Source organism: Poecilia reticulata, linkage group LG7 (genome assembly GCF_000633615.1).
Source record: "Poecilia reticulata strain Guanapo linkage group LG7, Guppy_female_1.0+MT, whole genome shotgun sequence".
NCBI classification, from domain to species: domain Eukaryota; kingdom Metazoa; phylum Chordata; class Actinopteri; order Cyprinodontiformes; family Poeciliidae; genus Poecilia; species Poecilia reticulata.
This window is the reverse complement of record NC_024337.1, coordinates 10385539-10403743: the sequence shown is the minus strand read 5'-3', so window position 1 is coordinate 10403743 and position 18205 is coordinate 10385539. Positions and strand designations below refer to the sequence as shown.

The following is an 18205-nucleotide window of genomic DNA, read 5'->3' as shown; positions in this document are numbered from 1 at the left end:
ATAGGATCCCAGTAACATATTTTAAAGCTTGCGGTAAATAACTTAAAAATATTCAGGAAATTTGGACATTTTTCCAAAGCATGGTGTATATTATTTACCTTCCTTAACCAAGAAACATTACTTTGAAGGATAATTATATATATATTTTAGTGAAGGAACTTGAAGAGTGCTGTGTTTGAGTCTTTGAATGCAGAAGTATTTGATCACAATAAACCACATTTCTCTTTCTTGATCATCTGACGCCTCCTGCTCCTGCTGCCAAGCTAACCCTTCGCCGCTGCTATCCCTGCACATCACCAAGGCAACAGCTGATTTCCAAGTCAGGATTTGAGAGTAGGTGAGAACTTCTTGTAATTGAGTTAATCTCTGGCCCATCACTGCAGTCAGACTCCGCACCGAGTCTTGTTGATGTTGTCGTGAGTCTGCGAGTGTCATCTCTGTTTCAAGGTGTATGTTTACACCCAAATTCTCCCGTTGTGACCCCGGTGACCTTCAGAAGTGACAGGTTGGTGGCACTTTTATTGAGTGTGGTAGCCGGGAACAAAGGTCGTGCTGTCTGAAGTGTTGCTGCGCTCTGCAGGAGGCGCCCTGCACCACTCGACATGAAGGCTGTGGCTGTGACCGATGGGGAGCAGCACAGGAGAGGGTATGAAAAATAAACGGATCAGGAAATAGACAAGGAGCTCTGAGGGAATATGGACCAGCAGCCACTCAGTAAACACCTGAAAACAGTGAAGAAACTATAGGATATAATATAAATGTTGCTTATTGTCCCGATTCAGGTGTATCAACAACAAGTTACGGAAAGAAATTACAAAAAGAGACCAAGGGAAAGCTTACAATATAGGAAAAATAATACTATATAATTATTAAAAATAAGAAATTCAGATTTCAACAATCTTAAACTGATTGTGGATGTTTAAAAAATTTACTATATGGTAGAAAGCAGCAAGAAATTGAGAATAAATTAAGAACTAATAATAATATTTATGATAATTATGATAGGTAAATCATAAAAACATAAGGATAGCTAATCTTGACATTTCTATGAGGAAGTTGCACTTGAAAGCTTTCGGCTGATCCAAAGTGCTGCAGCAAGCGCAACGTTTAATGAAGCTGGACAAAAAAACCTTTGTGTTTAAGACACTTATAATGAACCTCCACCTTTTTGTGATTTAGTATTTGTGGATTCACCTGATTGCTATTTTTTTCTGTGGAACATAACTCTGAATTATTTGTGGAAAATGGGCTCATTCGGGAATTAATTTAGCAAATTTAAAATATCCTAACTGACTTGAAATTGTATCGGTTACGAAATAAGTCTCGACGTTGACATCCAGAGTTGATTCTAAAAGACACATTTTGTTTTGATTTTTTTTTTGTGTGATGATTATGAAAAATACTGGAGATGACAGTTTCATATACGTAAAAACGAAAACGTGACCCACAAAGATTTAGTGACTGAAAACTTGGAGCAAACGGAGAAAATTGTCAGATTGTTGCCTGCTTTCCCTTCATGACTGAAAAACTTGACTTTCAGACCCTGCTCAGCTAATGTCTGAGTTTCTTTTGTCTTTCACATATCCAGTTTTGACATTTTAATCAAAGTTTTTTAAAAAAATATCATTTTCAATATGAGAACTTAACAAAAAATAAGCAAAAAATAATAAAAAGGTGCAGAAGTCTGCAGGGAAACTATCAAAAAGCCTCAGAAATAATGTACTAGAAATAAAATACTTGAAGTCATGTTTATAGAAATAATGTTGGTAAAAGTTTGACCCCGCATCCGACCTTTTTCTAAATGTCTCTTTGAATTTATCGTTTTAATAACCTAACTGAACTCCTGGAAGTTATGGATCTAAACATAACAACAAGCGCAACACATGAGTTAAAATAATTTCTGCTGTCTTTAATGAGTTCTGCAGATGGAGAATACACACAAGGAATAACAGTCTTTTCAGTTCAGGTACAAAAAAGAGATGCACAAAGGAAAATGAACACATCCATCTCTTTGGTGTGATACGGAGGACAAACTGCAGTTAAAAAGTAAATAAACTGTCCACCTTCCACCAGCTCAGCAAGCTGCTGCTTCTTCTTTGGAAGAGACAGATGTTTGGCAGGAAGAGAGTTGAAAGCATTTTATCAGACTGGTCAGGGCAGTTTTGCTGATGTTGTTAAACGCTGGTGTTGAAAATCAAGGCATTTATATGATCTTGTAAAGAAAAGACAACAGTTTAATAAGTGCTGATAATAAATTAACACACACAAAGTGAGGAACGCAGAAGACGGTGCCGCTGAGTCGTCTTTTGTAATGTTCAATGTTGCTCTGTGGCTGTGACTCAGCAAATTTAATTCTTTTCTTTTTTTCAAAAAATGAACATTTTAAAACAGAACAAAAACATGTCTGCAACAAAGTCAAACAGCAAGGAAATTAAGAGTGTTATATGTTCCCCCTGACAAAAAGACATTTATTTATTTATTTTTTTGGTTTGGCTGTTTGCCTTGTGTTCAGAGTCTTGTGATCGCGCCAACTCTCCCGTACGAGACGAGTCCAAAATAGACGAAAACAGCACAAAAGGTGCCTTTTCTTTAGAGATTAGCAAATCTGTCGTCTTCTTTTGTCGTTTGTTCAAATCACTACAAGTGTGACTTGAACAAACCGTCTGGCTTTCCGCCTGGGAACAGGGAAAGTGCCTCCAGTGTCTTCCATTTGTTGCTAAACGAGGCCAAAGGCAAAGCTTTCCATGTGTGCCAGCGTTGTCACACCTCTGTGCTGTGTGTGTAGCCACAATAAGCCTGGTTGCTTATTGCACAAACACGGGAGTGCTCACACCGCTCTGGTGTTTACCTGTAAACAGCGCAGACATCACTGGGTGTAATGAGCGCCACGTTTCGTTCCTGCAGCTTTTCTAACATGGCAAGGGCTGCTGTTTTCCGACGGAGCCCAAAACCCCTTCTGCACCGCGCGCCGCTGCTGATAAACAAACTAAACCATCCACAATGTTTGTCTTTGAGTGGAAGGGGCTGAAATCACGAGTCTCCCATTTTGGTGAGGAGGTGATAATCACAAGACTAAGAACAGATAAACATGATAATAACATTCTGGAAAATGGCTAAAAATACACTGTCAGCCTGTTTATTATAAATACCAGCCGCAGCAAAAGCTGCGAAACAATCCTGTTCAACACAATAAAAGTTACGTTGCTTCAACGCATCGTTTTTCTTTAAAGCCTTTGGAATATTGTAGCCTTTATTTCCTTGGTGGTTTGAAGTGAAAACAGAAAATAAGCGCATGGTGAAAACAGATGATTCAATGCAATAACATAAAATCTTTAGTAAAAGTAGAAAATGTCTTTCTTCAAGCCGGCAGTTTGTGAAGCACTTTTTTCTGTACGTTTTAGTGGTTATTTTTCTTAATTAGTTTAAATCCACGACTTTTGACTTTTGACTTTTGAATTGCGGTTCTTGGGCTGCATTTAGCGATACCTTTTCTTTTTTTACTATAATTTGCAAAGTAAGAACTCCATTTACTCCATTTACACCCAAAGTCAAAAATTTGGTCTAAGTATGACTGAACCACGTTAGAAATCAAATTAAAAACCAGTTGGATTTGCTAACTAATGTGCTTAGTTGGCCTACTTAGCTAACTACAGTTAGCAACACAAGCTAATGACAATGTTTTTTCTCTACATTTTGTGCAACAAGTTCTTGAAAAGGGGTTATTCAGCACTGTTTCTTTTACTGCGTGTATCGCAATAAATTCAGATCAGAAACTTCCTGTTTTCTCTCTTACAATTATGATTCATAAGAACCTCTTTGTTGACTTTTTCTTCAAACTGAAAAAATTAAATGTCTTTGTAAAAACGGAGCTTTTAAGCCTCTTCCTTCAGTGAAGCTGATGGATTTCTATTTCCACATCCAGTGTGTTGATGGTATGGCGATACTTTAAAAACAGTATTACTTACCAAGGTGATACTTATAAAAAACAACAACTTGAAAACCACCAGTTTAGAAGATTTATCAATATTTATGTCTGAATCAATTGGGATTAATTGGAAAAGAGGTTTTTGTTTGTTCTGAAATCAAAACATTTAAATAAAAAAATAAAAAACAATATGCAAATCCACCTTTTTTGACATGAAAAACAGTGCTTCACTTTGTGCATTAGCCCAAGATCACTTTGTTTTTATGAAAAGTGCTGATAGATGTTGAACATGCAATAAATAAATACATTTGTGGAGAATATTAAAGAAGTCATTCAGCACTTAAAACTACTCTATCCCTGATTTACGCTCTTGCATTGTCTCAGAGCCTCTTCATGTTTATATAAAGTTCGTCACGTCACTTGAACTGTAACCAAAACATCAAGTGTTATGTGACGCGAAGCAAAAACAGCATGACACCATATGACTCCCAAAAACATGTAACGGGGCAGCCAGCGATGCGCAAAACTGGAATTCTTCAAGGGTTCGTCTGGTTCTGACCCAAAGCCCGACTCTAGAACACATTTTGCAGTGTGCTTGATCTGTCACTTGGAAAAAAAAATGTTGCAGCATGAATAAGAAACACTATGAATAAAACTGAACATGTTCATTGGGTTATTAGATGGTGGAAGAAACAGTACATGAGGCAGTTATATCTCTGGCACAGTTTTGCAGCAGTTCTCTGACACACAAAGCTCATTGTTCAGCTGTTGCTGCTGTATGAACTCTGCAGTTTCCTCAAGAATCTGCCCTGGGATGGGGAAGTCAGCTGGCGTGTTCTGCTCAACAGCTGATTCTTGAGGACCTTCAGTTCCTGCCTCCTCCGGGCTCGCTCTGCTGTGAGAGTTGCAGGGCTCCAGATTGCATCCAGTGCCCTGGAGGAACTGTAAAAAGTTCTCCTCAATGGAGGCTTCGCGGCTCGGCAGCTGCTCCCCCTCGACCGGCCCGGCCCGCTTGAAGATGCAAGCCAGGTGGCGGCCCAGCTCCTCTCGGATCTGACGGTTCAGGCAGCCGTAGAAAAAGGGGTTGGAGGTGAAGCAGAAATAGCCAATCCATGTGACCACGCCCTCCAGTTGGGTCAGCGAGGCCGGCGCGGTGGAAATGACAGCCGAGTAGAGGTGGAAGGAGAAATATGGCAGCCAGCAGCAGAAGAACTGACCGCCGACTGCCACCAAAACTGCTGCGGCCTTCCCTCCGTTGAAGGTCCTTTGAGGAGTTGTACGCGCTCCGGTGCCGCCAAGGCTTGCCGCCATGGTGGAGTGGCTGCTGACAGAGTCAGAGCGTTGCCTCGACGTGTCCACCCAGGTGGGGTTGGGACCACGGTGCATGGATGCCACTCGGGCCACCTTAAACATATTGCAGTAGACCACCAAAATGATCAGCATGGGGCACAGAAAATAGATTACAGTAAAGAAAACCATGAAAACTAGACGTGTGGACCTGCCTCCTGTCCAGTGGAGGGAGCAGTGTCTCTGACTGGGAACGAGGACTTCAGGAGTCCCCACAGTCGGGGAACCCTGAAACAGATATCCTAGCAGGGGCAGCATGGACATGACGAGAGCTTTAATCCAGATCCCAACTAGCACCGCTACCACCACCCCAACCGTCATCTTCACCTCGTGACGCATGGGGTAGACGATGTAGTAGTACCGCTCCACGTTGATGGCACAGATGGTGAGGATGGCGGCACTCACTAGACACACACTCAAGCAGAGGTAGCTTCGACACAGGGCCTCGTCCTCCAGGATCCGGTCTGACAGCATCCCCAGCGGCATCACCAGCACCGCCGCCAGCAGGTCCACCAGACAGAGGTGGAACACAAAGGCAAACTTCCTCAGCTGCGGCGTTTTAGTGATGACGATCATCACAGCCAAGTTCCCCACCACTGCCAGGATGTCCATGACGAGCATAGCGCACAGCCCCAAGGTCTGATTCAGATCTATCCCATTATCGGTACTTCCAATTTGTCTGGTTATGTTGGAGACATTTGGCCAAAAAGAGTTTAGGAATGTGGAGGCGGCGGACGCGTTGTTCCAGGAGGGTCGTGGTCTGATGGTATGCTCCATGAGAAGATGGAATGAAGAGGAGGGAGTTTGCTGAATTTCACGGGTCCATCACCCATCCTCCTCTGTCAAAGGGGGAATCTGAGAAGTTCAGCCTTTGATGTTGGTCATAGTAACTAGAGGGGGATTTGAGTTTGGAGGTTGGCAGACGATGATTTGAGTCTTCACCTTGACGTAGATGGTCTTGGAAATGAAGGAGTCCTCTCTTGACTATTCCTCTCATCAAAGACCTGAAAGAAAAAGAGTCACAAAGTCATTTACTTCTTCACATGGACTTTAGAGACTTGAAATGAATCTGTCTTTTGGGGAGTGTGATTCAATGAATGATGCCAGACACTAAAACTTGTTGTGTATCATGTTTGTACGATGTGCAATATTATGCACAAATCCTTCTAGCATCAAACTCCAACCTGTCCATTCTTATTTAACATTCATTGCAGAAGTGCAAAAACATTGATAAGATGTTGTAGAGTTAATCATTTTGAAGCTTTAAGTTGTGCAAAATCGTTTTTTTTCTCCTCTAAATGCATTGCCCTGTGTTGGCCCAAACCTTTTCTGTCTCTTGAAAGTTATTCATCTCGATGCCGGCTGCACTTATTTACAGCCGAGGCCATAATTTATTGGATATTTTGACATCTGCAACCTCAGATGTGTGTTTTCAGGGCAGCAAACCCCCAGGGAGAAGCTAAAAGCAAAGGGTTGAACCATATGTCCGCATTAAGAGAGCGGAGAAGAAATTACGGACGTGCAAATAAACTGCAAAGCTCAGCATTGCGGAGCTCCCTGCTGTCTTAAGTGATGTGAGGAGGAGATCGATGAGCGCTTTTCATATCGCAAAAATCCTGACATGTCTTCCTGCCATTAGGAAAATTCCAGAAAACTTCACAGACAATTCTCTTATGAAATCAAACAGGCCTCATGCGTATGGTGGTGGGTCACCCTCAGCAGCCTGTGTCAGTGTTTGCCAGTCGAGTAGGCAGTGTTTACTGTCACAACCTCACCTGGACGCAACCCCACACAGTGTTAAAGCTCAGGAATGAGCATTGACGCTTTGGTACATTTCCATATGCTGCTCACCTGCAGGTGCAAGTTTTCCACTTCATAGGTGTCACAGGCCTCGTCCCCTGCAGGGCTACTCATCTTTTCCTACCCACATATACACACAACAGGCACGGCCATCACCTGACAGGTGAGGGCGTAAGACAGTGGGTGGTCTTTTCTTAACAGGTCAAGGGGATCAAGTCACTTATTTAAACTTCCTGTGATGGAGCGGAGACTGTGGATTGTTACCTTAAAGTGGGCGGGAGCTGAGGTACACCGAGGTCTTGGAAAGTTGCACGTTGAAAACCACTTAAATGTTTCATCTTATCATTGCTGTAGCTTAAAGAGATGTTAGCAAAAATCCCAAAGTGAATGCAGTTTTATTGGATTGTACGGACCATATTGTGACACATGGCTGACTCTCCACCACCTGGTGCTTTAACTAGCTGAAAAAAAGGCCTCTGTGCTTTTTTTCCTAGGTGACAACAAAGACAAATTGGGTTGTTCTGGTAAATTACCAAATGAAAAAAAGAAAGTCCTGGGGTGGAAACTAAAGGAGCTCCACTACAAAACCCAACTACAAAAGTGACTGCAGTCTGACTACCACAGCAGAAAGCTTAACTAGTTAACCCTCTAATATAAGCTTTCTGTAGTCCCAGTGTTACTCCATGAAAAGGAGAATGGCGGAGTTTTATTAGTTTTATTTATTTTGTTAATCATTTTAAATCTTGAGCATTTTACTAAAGACCATGAAAATCTAAGACTGCTCCATTCATGCTACATAAAAGCCAAACATTATCATCACTTTGTTGTGCAGAGAAGCAGTCTAGTTTATAAAAAGGTCTCATTGAGCTAAGTGTCATCTGAAAAGCACAGGGATCTTTGAAAGATCCATTTTATGAGACACAAACCACACAAACAGAACTATTTATTGTGGGAAGGGAACATTTAGCGCACTTTAGCACAGTTAATGCAATCAAATCAACAACAGCAGTGCAATCTAAGTTCAAACTTGGACTCACACGCTGGAAAAAAAATTCATACAAAGCTACAATCCAAGGCTGTGCTGAGTCCCTCAGACTGCTGACTTGGAAACATATGACCCTATCATATGCGCATGACACTGTTTGCTGCAAGCAGAAAAAAGTAGGCTGTTGTTCAACCGAGCCTCTCGCTTCACGTCTCTCTGACTTTCCTGCAGCGATGCACGAGCAGCAGTAGTGACACGGTGTGGAAAACGAGGTGTTTGCGTCTGTAGTTTGTTGTTTTACATGAAGAAGCAGAGATGTGGTGGAACATCATCCTGCCTCATGAGTCATTCGTTCTACCTTCAACCCACCTTCTCGCTTCGCTGAGGGGGGCAGATGTGGCTGGAGATATGTGTGTGTGTGTGTGTGCATGTATGCGTGTGTGCGTGTGTGTGTGTGTGTGTGTGTGTGATGAATAGTCAGTGACATACCTGAGTCTGCAGAGGGCTGCTTCCTCCTGTGAAGGTTCCCAGTGTGCTGAGGCACTGCTGACCTGTTTCGCTTTCTCACCCACACACACAGCAAACACTGATACACACCACGTCACAGGGAGGGAGGGAAGGAGCGAAGAGGAAGAGGAGGGGGAGGATGAGAGTCCTGAGTCTCCTCCTCACCTGGGCCGTTTCAATTTGCCATGCCTCAGACCGGTCGCATGCTTTTATGTCATTCAGTCACACACACACACCCTCACACACCTCCAGCCTCTCAGTTTTATCTTTGCCTCTCTCTGAACATTAAGGTGGTCCAGAGGCAAGAACAGGAGCAGGAATTAATGATGCCCAAATGGGTGGACATGCTCCCCCACCTCACACACTTTCACACACACACACACAGACTCTTGGTGTCGTCCAGAGCGACTGCAGAGCTGTGCAGGCAGCGGTGGGCAGGCAGGTTCCCCCGTTCTCCACTGGGTCTTAGTGCCTCTTCACACAGAAAGACATTTCCCTGCTTTTCACTCCTTCTGGTCACCATACCACAGATCAGTCCAGATCACCGTTACCCTGAGGAACCGTGTTTATTTTTAAGTTTTTTTTACATTCGTCACCAATTGATATGAGGAGATATCTTAATTTCCAAGAGTTTCTGCAATTTTCCAGTGATGGTTGTATATATCCGGGTGGCAAAGCCACAGAAAAAAACCTGGTCCCCTGTTAAACCTCCAGTCATATTCAGTAAATCAGAATATTTATGAAAAGCTCATTTATCTCAGTAACTCAATTTACTAAATACGATACGTGATACAGATTAATTACACAAAGATTTATATTTTCAAGCCCGATTTTCAGTTACCCATGAGGATAATTTTCCTCTTCCAGGTAATGAAATTACCGTATTAGAAATTATAATGTTACTCCAGAATAATAAATAAACATTTTAATACCGAGACGTGGGGTTGATACAATGAAATGAAAATGTGGCAGAATCCATCCATTTTCTTACACCCTTGTCCTTCAGTGGGGTCGGGAGGGTTGCTGGTGCCTATCTCCAGCTAGCGTACCGGGCGAGAGGCGGGTTCACCATGGACAGGTCGTCAGTCTGTCGCAGGGCAACACAGAGACACACAGGACACACAACCATGCACACACACACTCACACCTAGGGGCAATTTGGAGAGGCCAATTAACCTGACAGTCATGCTTTTGGACTGTGGGAGGAAACTGGAGTACCCGGAGAAAACCCACCATGCACAGGGAGAACAATCAAACTCCATGCAGAAAGACCGGGGCCGGGAATCGAACCCAGAACCTTCTTGCTGCAAAGCAACAGCTCTACCAACTACTCCACTGTGCAGCCCTGGCAGAATCCTGGACTTGTTTTTTTTTTGTTGTTGTTGCTCTTAACATCTTAATCAGTTTTTCAAATTGTGTTTAGCAAATGTTTGTTTCTGCCTCCATTGATTTTATGTAGATTATTCTTGTCTAGTTGTTTTTTATTTATTTACGGTCAGTTCTCACTTCGCTTAGACATTTTTTATATTTAGTTTAAATTCTCTTTGTTAAATTATTTGTTTCCCTCCTAATTTATGTTTTTTGAGTCATTCAATACACACCAGGAAAATACTACTTTGAATGACTAAAAAAATAAAAACATACAAAATGAAGATAATAGAAGTCAGAGAACAGCCTGATCTGACTGAGATGTTGTGGCGTGACCTCACACAGGCAGTTCATGCTTAATGGCCATCTAGTGTGGCTCAATAAAAGAAACTGTGCAAAGAAGATCTTGACAAAATTATTCAGCGGTGACGTGAAGGAATCAGTTATTCCAAATGCTGACTTTTACTTTTTCACATTTGGATTTTTTTTTCTTAATAAATTAAAAATGAAAATTAAAGCTATGTTTTATAAAGTGGCACTATGTCTCTGGAAAATATATAATGCCATCTCTTTAAAATAAATTTCAATTTTACTTTGGTAGCATAACCTCACACTGAGGGTTTTAAAGAAAAGCAGAATTACCAGTGTGTTAATCAGACTTTTTACTCTGGATGACTTTGTCTGACCTTATTGATGCTTAGCACCATTTAAATTGTATAAATATGCAGAATCAGAAAATCTCTAAGAAGTATGTAGTGTACATCTGTCATGACGACCATAAATAAAGGATTTATGATGGTCTGTTTTCAGCACTTTTTTGCGTAGATTTTTTATGCAAAATGGTTGTGTCTGTCATCTCCTTTCATCAATTTATGTTACTGTATTTTGCTGTAAGGCTGTGAAATGAGGATTAAGATGGATGGGATTTTCTGTCACGCCTTCTCTTCACGCTGCATGCTTCCTGATGGATTGATTCCTCTCTTGACACGGAGCTCCATAAACCCAGATGAGTTCACGAGTCATCACTTTTTTTTCTCTAATAAATCAATTGGTCATTTAAAAGCATATTAATTTATTGATCCAATTACCACCTTGTTTGTCTCCTGAAGGTTACGTGGTAAGGGCCTGCTAAAAAACTAGCCTGGGATTTCGATAGAAAGAAAAACAGAATAAGGTTTTGTATGCTCACTGAGTTTAGCTTCTCAATGTTAGAAGAAAATTAAGTGCTTAAGTCGATTTTAACAAATGACAAGTTTGTTGTATGTTAATCTGAGGTATTTTCAAGCTGGGAAGTGAGCACAGCGGCCTCTTTGTGTGAGTTGATGTGTGCGTGCGCATCCTGTGACCGCGCTCGTGTCCGAGGTGTTGAATCATGACGGAAATAGCAGATCCTTGGTCATGCCAGCAGCACCAATCACAAGGGAGGGAAACACAATGGTCTCCATAGCAACACCAACTTTAGCTTCCCTGTGTGCCCCTTGCTCCCCACCGCAGCAGGGACCTCGGGGCAAACGGCCTCACTACCCAGCATGCATCAGCAGCCACTTGAAGAGGCGTTCATTGTGTCTTCTGACTGTGTTGTGTCTGTGTTTGTCCCGCTCCCTGTGCTTAACTAAACACAGGTGGACTGATTAAAGTTCAATTACTGCTACTGATCTCATGTGACTGCACCGCCACCGGCTCAGATGCTACCAGTAGGGGGAGCTCTCACATTTAACAAGTCATATCTGGAAAGCCATGCAAATGTTTTATCATCGCCGCCGCACAGAAGCAAAGATTTGATTCTTTCTTGTAGAGCAGACATTTCATTGGCTATCACCTGTCTCAATGCATGCTTAGCCATGTCACCGTCATTCAAGTTTTACAGATGTTATTATTTCTATTCGGCCTTTCATGATGCTGGAAAATAAGGTGAATTCCTGGATTTTGAGATGCAAAAGGAGAAATAAGAAAGATGTGGTTCCTTTAGTCTCTATCTGAGTGTATTTAGGCCAGCTTATGACTCGGCTTACGTCACACACTAAATTGTTCTGCAAAGTCCATTTGCATCAGTTTAAACAAAGCTGGGTGACTTTAGAAAGGTTTCATTTTCTCCCTTGAGTGAAAACCAAGCCTGAATGTTCATTTATTTTAAAACTAAACCAGTGGGAATGACAAATTATTTGAAATGGTATTTATTTAAAGACCTTTCTCTGAGTATATTTGCATTCTTTCTTCATGTTGAATCCTAAGAACCAGAAATCCCATCCTAGTAAATGAGGGAGGTTGCACACATGAAAATGTTACATTTTCAGAACAACTCTATGCATCATGCTGTTTTTCCACATGATATCACATTTCAACCACATACTTCAAAGTGTGTCATTGTGATTTCATGTGACAGACCAACACAAATAGCTCACATTCAAAAGGTAGACAGAAAACAATACACAACTTTTAAATTGTTAAATCCAAATCTGAAAAGGCTTCAGGAAGAACATTTTTGAATTAGGTGCAGGCATTAATTATTTTTTTTTCCAAAAAAAAAAAAATATATATATATATATTTTTTTTTTTCAATTTTTATTTGTTTGTAAAAAATGTTTTACAAATAAACATTTCTCCTATCAACTCTGACCTGATTTGCTGTTCCTCCTCTGGAAAGAGTCAAGATTTGTAAACTGATTTTCCCACCTGAGCTGGGATTACTGCAGCACCTCCAGAGTTGCTTCTCTGACTAACGCTTTCCTTGGTACGTCTTTACCATGCTCTTATTATCTGTGGGATGTTCCAACACAGGGTTATTGTTTATTAACCCAGCCCTGCATTAAGGTTTCCCACAGCTTTATGCCTGACCTTTCTGCTCTGACCCTCGGTTCCCATGACGTTGTTTGTTCGCTGATGTTCTCTCGCTGTATTTACACTGAGATGAGATCGACCCTATTTACAAGTAATGTGATATATGCAGGCTTCTGGTTACACTGGACTCTTTTCAAGAAAATCATTGTAAAGGAGGCTGACTGTTAATGTGTTCCATGCTTTACTTGAAAAATATTTAGAAAAAAATCCACCTTTTCTTGTGCATAAAATCCCAACGTGGTGAAAAGTTCAAATTAAACTATGAACACAGCAGCAGGGATCGAATGTTTTTAGGTTGTCCTTTACGTCTCACCATTTGTTTCAATTTTAGAATCGGCAGAAAACCCCACCCCAACGTATTGCCATCAGTCTTTAAAGCATTCTTCAAAAATTGCTTCATTTGTTTGGTGGAATAGTAGCAGATACAGCAGGGGAAAAAGCAGAGAAAGTTGTTTGATGAATTTCCTAAACAGATAGTCCGGATACAGTGCGAAAGCTTGCTGGGAGCTCTTGGACAACCTGTTCTGCGTAAACAGCCAGGAAATATGCTGTCCAGCAACAGTAGCGGGCTTGTGCTGCTTCATTTCCCAGAGTCAGGCGCTGCTGTCCAAATAGACACAATTAGCACTCTCTGCTGAGTCCAGGTTGGCGCTGACATCCTGCGCGCTCTGAGTCACTGATGAGTACCAATGTCCAACACCGCCGTCTGCCCAGGGAGGCGGAATAACACAGCGGGAAAAAAGTTTACTGTAAAAAAACCACAAAGATTATATTTAATTTTTAATTGACGCTTTATTGTTGCAGTAGTTTGAGATTTGCCATGTTTCTTTATTTTATTAATTAAACAATTGAGGACACTATATTTAGTAATCACTTCTTCAACTCCTGTGCCGAATGTCTGTGACTCTCTGACGATCACAGTCAGTGATGTGCCACAACATCACTGATTCATCTGTTAATTTATAATAATAAAAAAAAAACATGAATTACATACAAAACAAAAGTTTTCATCTTAAGAAGTAAAGTATCTTTAGATGTGATGATGTCCTTGAAGAGAACAATTTCATTATTGATGGCATTTTTGTGGGGGAGCAGAGAGAGGAGTGGTTTTTGATTGAGTCATAAGAGGCCTTCAGGTGATTTTTGCTTAACTCTAAACACAACATTCCTGAGTTTAAAGGAATCATTGCTTGGAATTGCACAGAGAAAGATACAGCACAAAACATTAAATGGTGAAAAAACATTTACAATCCTCTTATCTCTAATATCTCATCTTCAACATTTTTGACACAAAACATTTTCAGTGAAGTAATCCAGCAGAAAAGGAGTAAGACTTTTTTTTTTTTTTTTGCAACTTCCAAATCAAAAATGCAGGGAGGGAGAAAAAAATGTAAAAAAAAAAATCCCGTAAGCGGTTTTATGTTTCTTGGAGAAGATAATCCGTAATCCCATGGCACTGGAGGTCTGAAGATCAGAGAATAGTGCAACTATCGGTGACACTGTTCTGGCCGAATCAGCTGATTTGCACTAGTTTCAAAACTAATGTCACAGTTTCAATCAGACAGTAAAGAAAATTGGTCAAAATCAGTAGATTTAGTTCATATGACCAATAACTAAATTGGCTGATGAGGTAGTTTTTTAGAAACCTGTCTGAGCCGACAGATTGCAGACAGGCAAGCAGCCTGATGAAGATAGTGGCTGCATTATCTGATGAAGATAATGCAGCCACTATCTTCATCAGAAACAAGATTGCCACCAGCACATCACATCTTTTCAGTCACTGCAACTTCTAGGTGCACTCTTTCCCGTCCATGTTCACAATGCGATGTCTGAATTCAAATTGTCAGTGAATCAAAAGCTGAAAATACTTCAACATCATGATCGAGTCCAGACTTTGCAGATTTGACCTGCACGTGTTGGAGAGGGCTCTGCTTGGAACATTGATAGTTTACTGATTCAAAAAGTCTATAAGAAATAAATAAATCTACTGAATGGAGCTTTATTTTGCTGATTTAAAAAAAAAGAAAACTCCAGGGTAGTTTATTGGTTTTGGTCACTTGTGGAAGGACAGAGTGTCTTATATAATATTTTTTAACTGTCTTGTACCTCTACATTTTTTTTTGTTTTTTTGTTTTCTTTTAATTTTTTTGTTTCTTTTCCCCAATAGGAATTCAGACATTTGACATCTAAGTAGATGTGACAGTACATGCTTAGGTTAAAAAGTCTTTGCTAAATATTTTGACTGCAGTGTGACTTACCTTAGCTCATATTTATATTTAAACAAAATGGGTAAATCTGTAAATTATTTTTATTTTCCTTTAAAGGCACTCTAATCTGCTACAGACCTATCCTTAGCAATCTTGTTTTATGCAACATTTTTGAAAAAATTTTTTGTTGCTAATTAGTTGTTTGAGCTTGTACACCGTAATCAACGACTTCCAGTCAGGTTACATTAGCACAGAAAAACCTCTCTTCATTCTCTCGCAGCCTGGCTTTGTTTCTATATTTATCGCATTAAAGGTCAGAGCTGCATTTAAAACAGTCAATGAAAATATAAAAAAATACTTTTGAAGACATATTTGAACATATGTATTTGAAAAGTGGTTGAGATCATGTATATTACTTCATCTTGTCTATATTGTAGAGTTTCAATCATTTAAAAAGTAAAACATCAAATAAATTACTCCTGTATAGCCCCCCCCCTACCCCAAGTGTCCTGTTTTGGCATTTTGGGAACACCATAAGCAGAAGATGGATGCCTCCTTGTATAACTTTGCTACCTGGAGTTGCAAAGTTGAAGCCTTTTGAAATCTACAACAGAGGTGATGCATCAGTGAACCACAATAACTGTAGCCTCTGGCCAAAGCGGCACATGAAGGGATGCAGTGCACCAATCCAGCTCCACTGCTGCATCTTCAAGAGCATGCTAATCCCAGAACCTGGAAACGGCCAGATATCTGTACATGACCCGATTGCTAAACCGCCTGGCATTGATTCGTTTTTGTATCCCCAAGTTTGTTCGTCAAAGTTTCGCCTCGTTTGCTCGAGACTCCAGTTTCCATGTCACATCACGCAAGATCTGTACTGGTTTAATTAATGTCTCCTGGTTACATTTGGCTTCTCCACAATCATAATTCACAATTAGATTGCAGTAAACAAGGCTTGAGTGAATAACATTTTTTTTTTTGTTGCTAAACACAAATCTTCATTTCAATTTGTCTGTAGTAACACGATTCCCCTGCTTGTCGTTTTTATTTTAGACAAAAACAAAATAAATGACTGTTGAAAGTGACGTGAAGCAAACTGTTAAATACAGTTAGTTCAGAAGCGACTAATCCGCTACGCAGTTATTGATGAAATAAAGACTCGTGTGTTGAGTGTAAATACCACACTCCCACTCTTCACAATTCATTCTCTCTGCCTTGACAGCTGGTGAAAAAACTATTACTAACTGTGCAAATCGACAATAGGTGATAGAAATGATCATGGAAATCCATATTCATGAGAACATCCCAAATACCAGAGGTCCGCAAAAGACAAGACAGTGACTTGACACATTTCAGTAGAGTTTGGCAGAGTTTGTCTCCGAGGATCTATTAATGGGCCGGGACTCGATGTGCTGCTCCTGAAAACCATCTCTCACGACTGACTGCAGTCAGAAACAGCGCAGTTTAGTTTGGTCCCTCATTTTATTTTTTTTCCCCCCTTTCTCTGCAGCCTTGCCACGTGTATTCAGTCCCCCCCCCATCTGAGCCAACCAGAGCTGTGTCCTGCAGGCTGGATGTGCAGAGGAGCAGGAGGAGGAGAAGCAGAAGGAGGGGGGAGATGAGATTGTGAGATCCAAGCAGATGCTGCATGGTTAATAATGCAGGCCAGCTGTCAGCATTTAGATAGGGTGACAAAGTGAAAATCAGCCGAGCAGCTTTCAATCTGGGCACACACAGGCCTGGTGATACAACAGAAGCACAGGAAGATTTCACTGCAGGAGCCTATAGGCGGATTTATGTGTTTTAACTTAAAACACGGTCAGGGATCAGTCTTAGTTTTCGCCCACAAGCTGGTGCAAAAATAAAGCAGGAATTCCAACATGCATTGCCTTTTTGGATCACAAAACTGGCTTAATCATCCATCCATCATAAAGTGAAAGTGAATGCTAATATTCATTTGACTGTCATCTGAGGACATTCAGCATTTCCTCACAGTGCTAGGCAACAAAATGCATTATAAATGAGCAAACAATATTCAGCTCACCTGTTTTCTATTCATGTCTGCACTATTGTAAATCTGAAAGAAAAACAACACCTTTCATACATCATGACAAAAACCTATCACCACATGGAAGATATTGTTTTTTAGACAATTAAATGTTACTACGCCTGCTGTCTTCTTGGTTTTTATTGCTTTTTGTCGGTGTGATTTATTCCATTGTTCTTTTTCTCACATAAAGTTTAGTTTGATTTAGTCGTGTAGTTAAAGCAACACTACAGGAACTTTAACAATTTCATAACTAATGTTTTTAATTTATCCGTTATGTCCCTCTGTGACTCTGTCTCTGCTCTATTGAATATTTGGAGAGTAAAATAAGGGGATTAACTCAAAGCCTTTCAAATGAGATTCCAGCTCTGTAAGAGATTAGAAAACAATAATGCTGTAATGCAGCATTAATGGTGGGGAAGAAAAATATTGTGTGTTTAAGTTCATCAGGGGTCAGTCATTTTCACTGAAGAAAAGCACAAATGTGAATAAAAATCTCCCAGTGGTAACTCAAATATCTTTGTTTTGATTCAAGCGACAGATGGAAAAGAGTTACTTTTAGGAGTTACTTTTGGTTTTATTAACCTGGTGTCACATTCACGCAGTGCAACTCCTCACACAAGCCTCCTGTCGTCGGTCCTTCATGCTGTGCTGTCGCTGTGCAAACAGTAGGAGAAAGGAGTAAGCTAAACTTGCAGCTGCTTTAGGCCTCCAAACCAGCAGGGGGTCCTCAAGAGTGCTGGAATCGTCAATTAAAATGGTTAAAAATGATTTAACAATTTTGAACTCTTCAAAAAAATGTTGTCACCATCCTCCAGTGACTCGGGTACAGCAGTTTCATTGATTTATACGTCATAAGATGTTAACAGTGGGATACAAGCAGCACATATTTCAGTGCATTCAGTTAATATTAGCGTCTTTCCCAGTGGCACATTGACACGTGGGGCAAGGAACCAAACCTGCAGGTTTCTGAGAGCGACCACTCAACCCAAAGAGCCACAATCGCCCCAAACACGGTCAGATTCAAACATGAATACTGACATGGAGTCACAGCGTAAAGGTACTTAAATCAAAATCTGTTTGGGGCTCATACATCTCAGATCAACTACTTTTTAGGATTAATAACAGCAGCAAAAAGAGACACAGTCTCATAAAAAAACCCTGAAATTCAATGCAAGCTT

General features: G+C 40.7%; 1 protein-coding gene across 1 annotated transcript; it reads right to left on the bottom strand.

The window, feature by feature from the left end:
* Nucleotides 1-1888: 1888 nt before the first annotated feature.
* Nucleotides 1889-8951, bottom strand: gpr61 (G protein-coupled receptor 61). Its single transcript, XM_008413295.2, has 2 exons — nucleotides 8547-8951; nucleotides 1889-6276 (listed from the first exon to the last, which is right to left on the bottom strand). The coding sequence occupies exon 2, from the start codon at nucleotides 6047-6049 to the stop codon at nucleotides 4634-4636; it is 1416 nt and encodes a 471-aa protein (XP_008411517.1). The 5' UTR covers nucleotides 6050-6276; nucleotides 8547-8951; the 3' UTR covers nucleotides 1889-4633.
* Between the last annotated feature and the right edge of the window lie 9254 nt (nucleotides 8952-18205).

Excerpts from the sequence above, each read along its gene's own strand:
- gpr61 (XM_008413295.2), bottom strand. The coding sequence starts at position 6,049 with ATGGAGCATACCATCAGACCACGACCCTCCTGGAACAACGCGTCCGCC.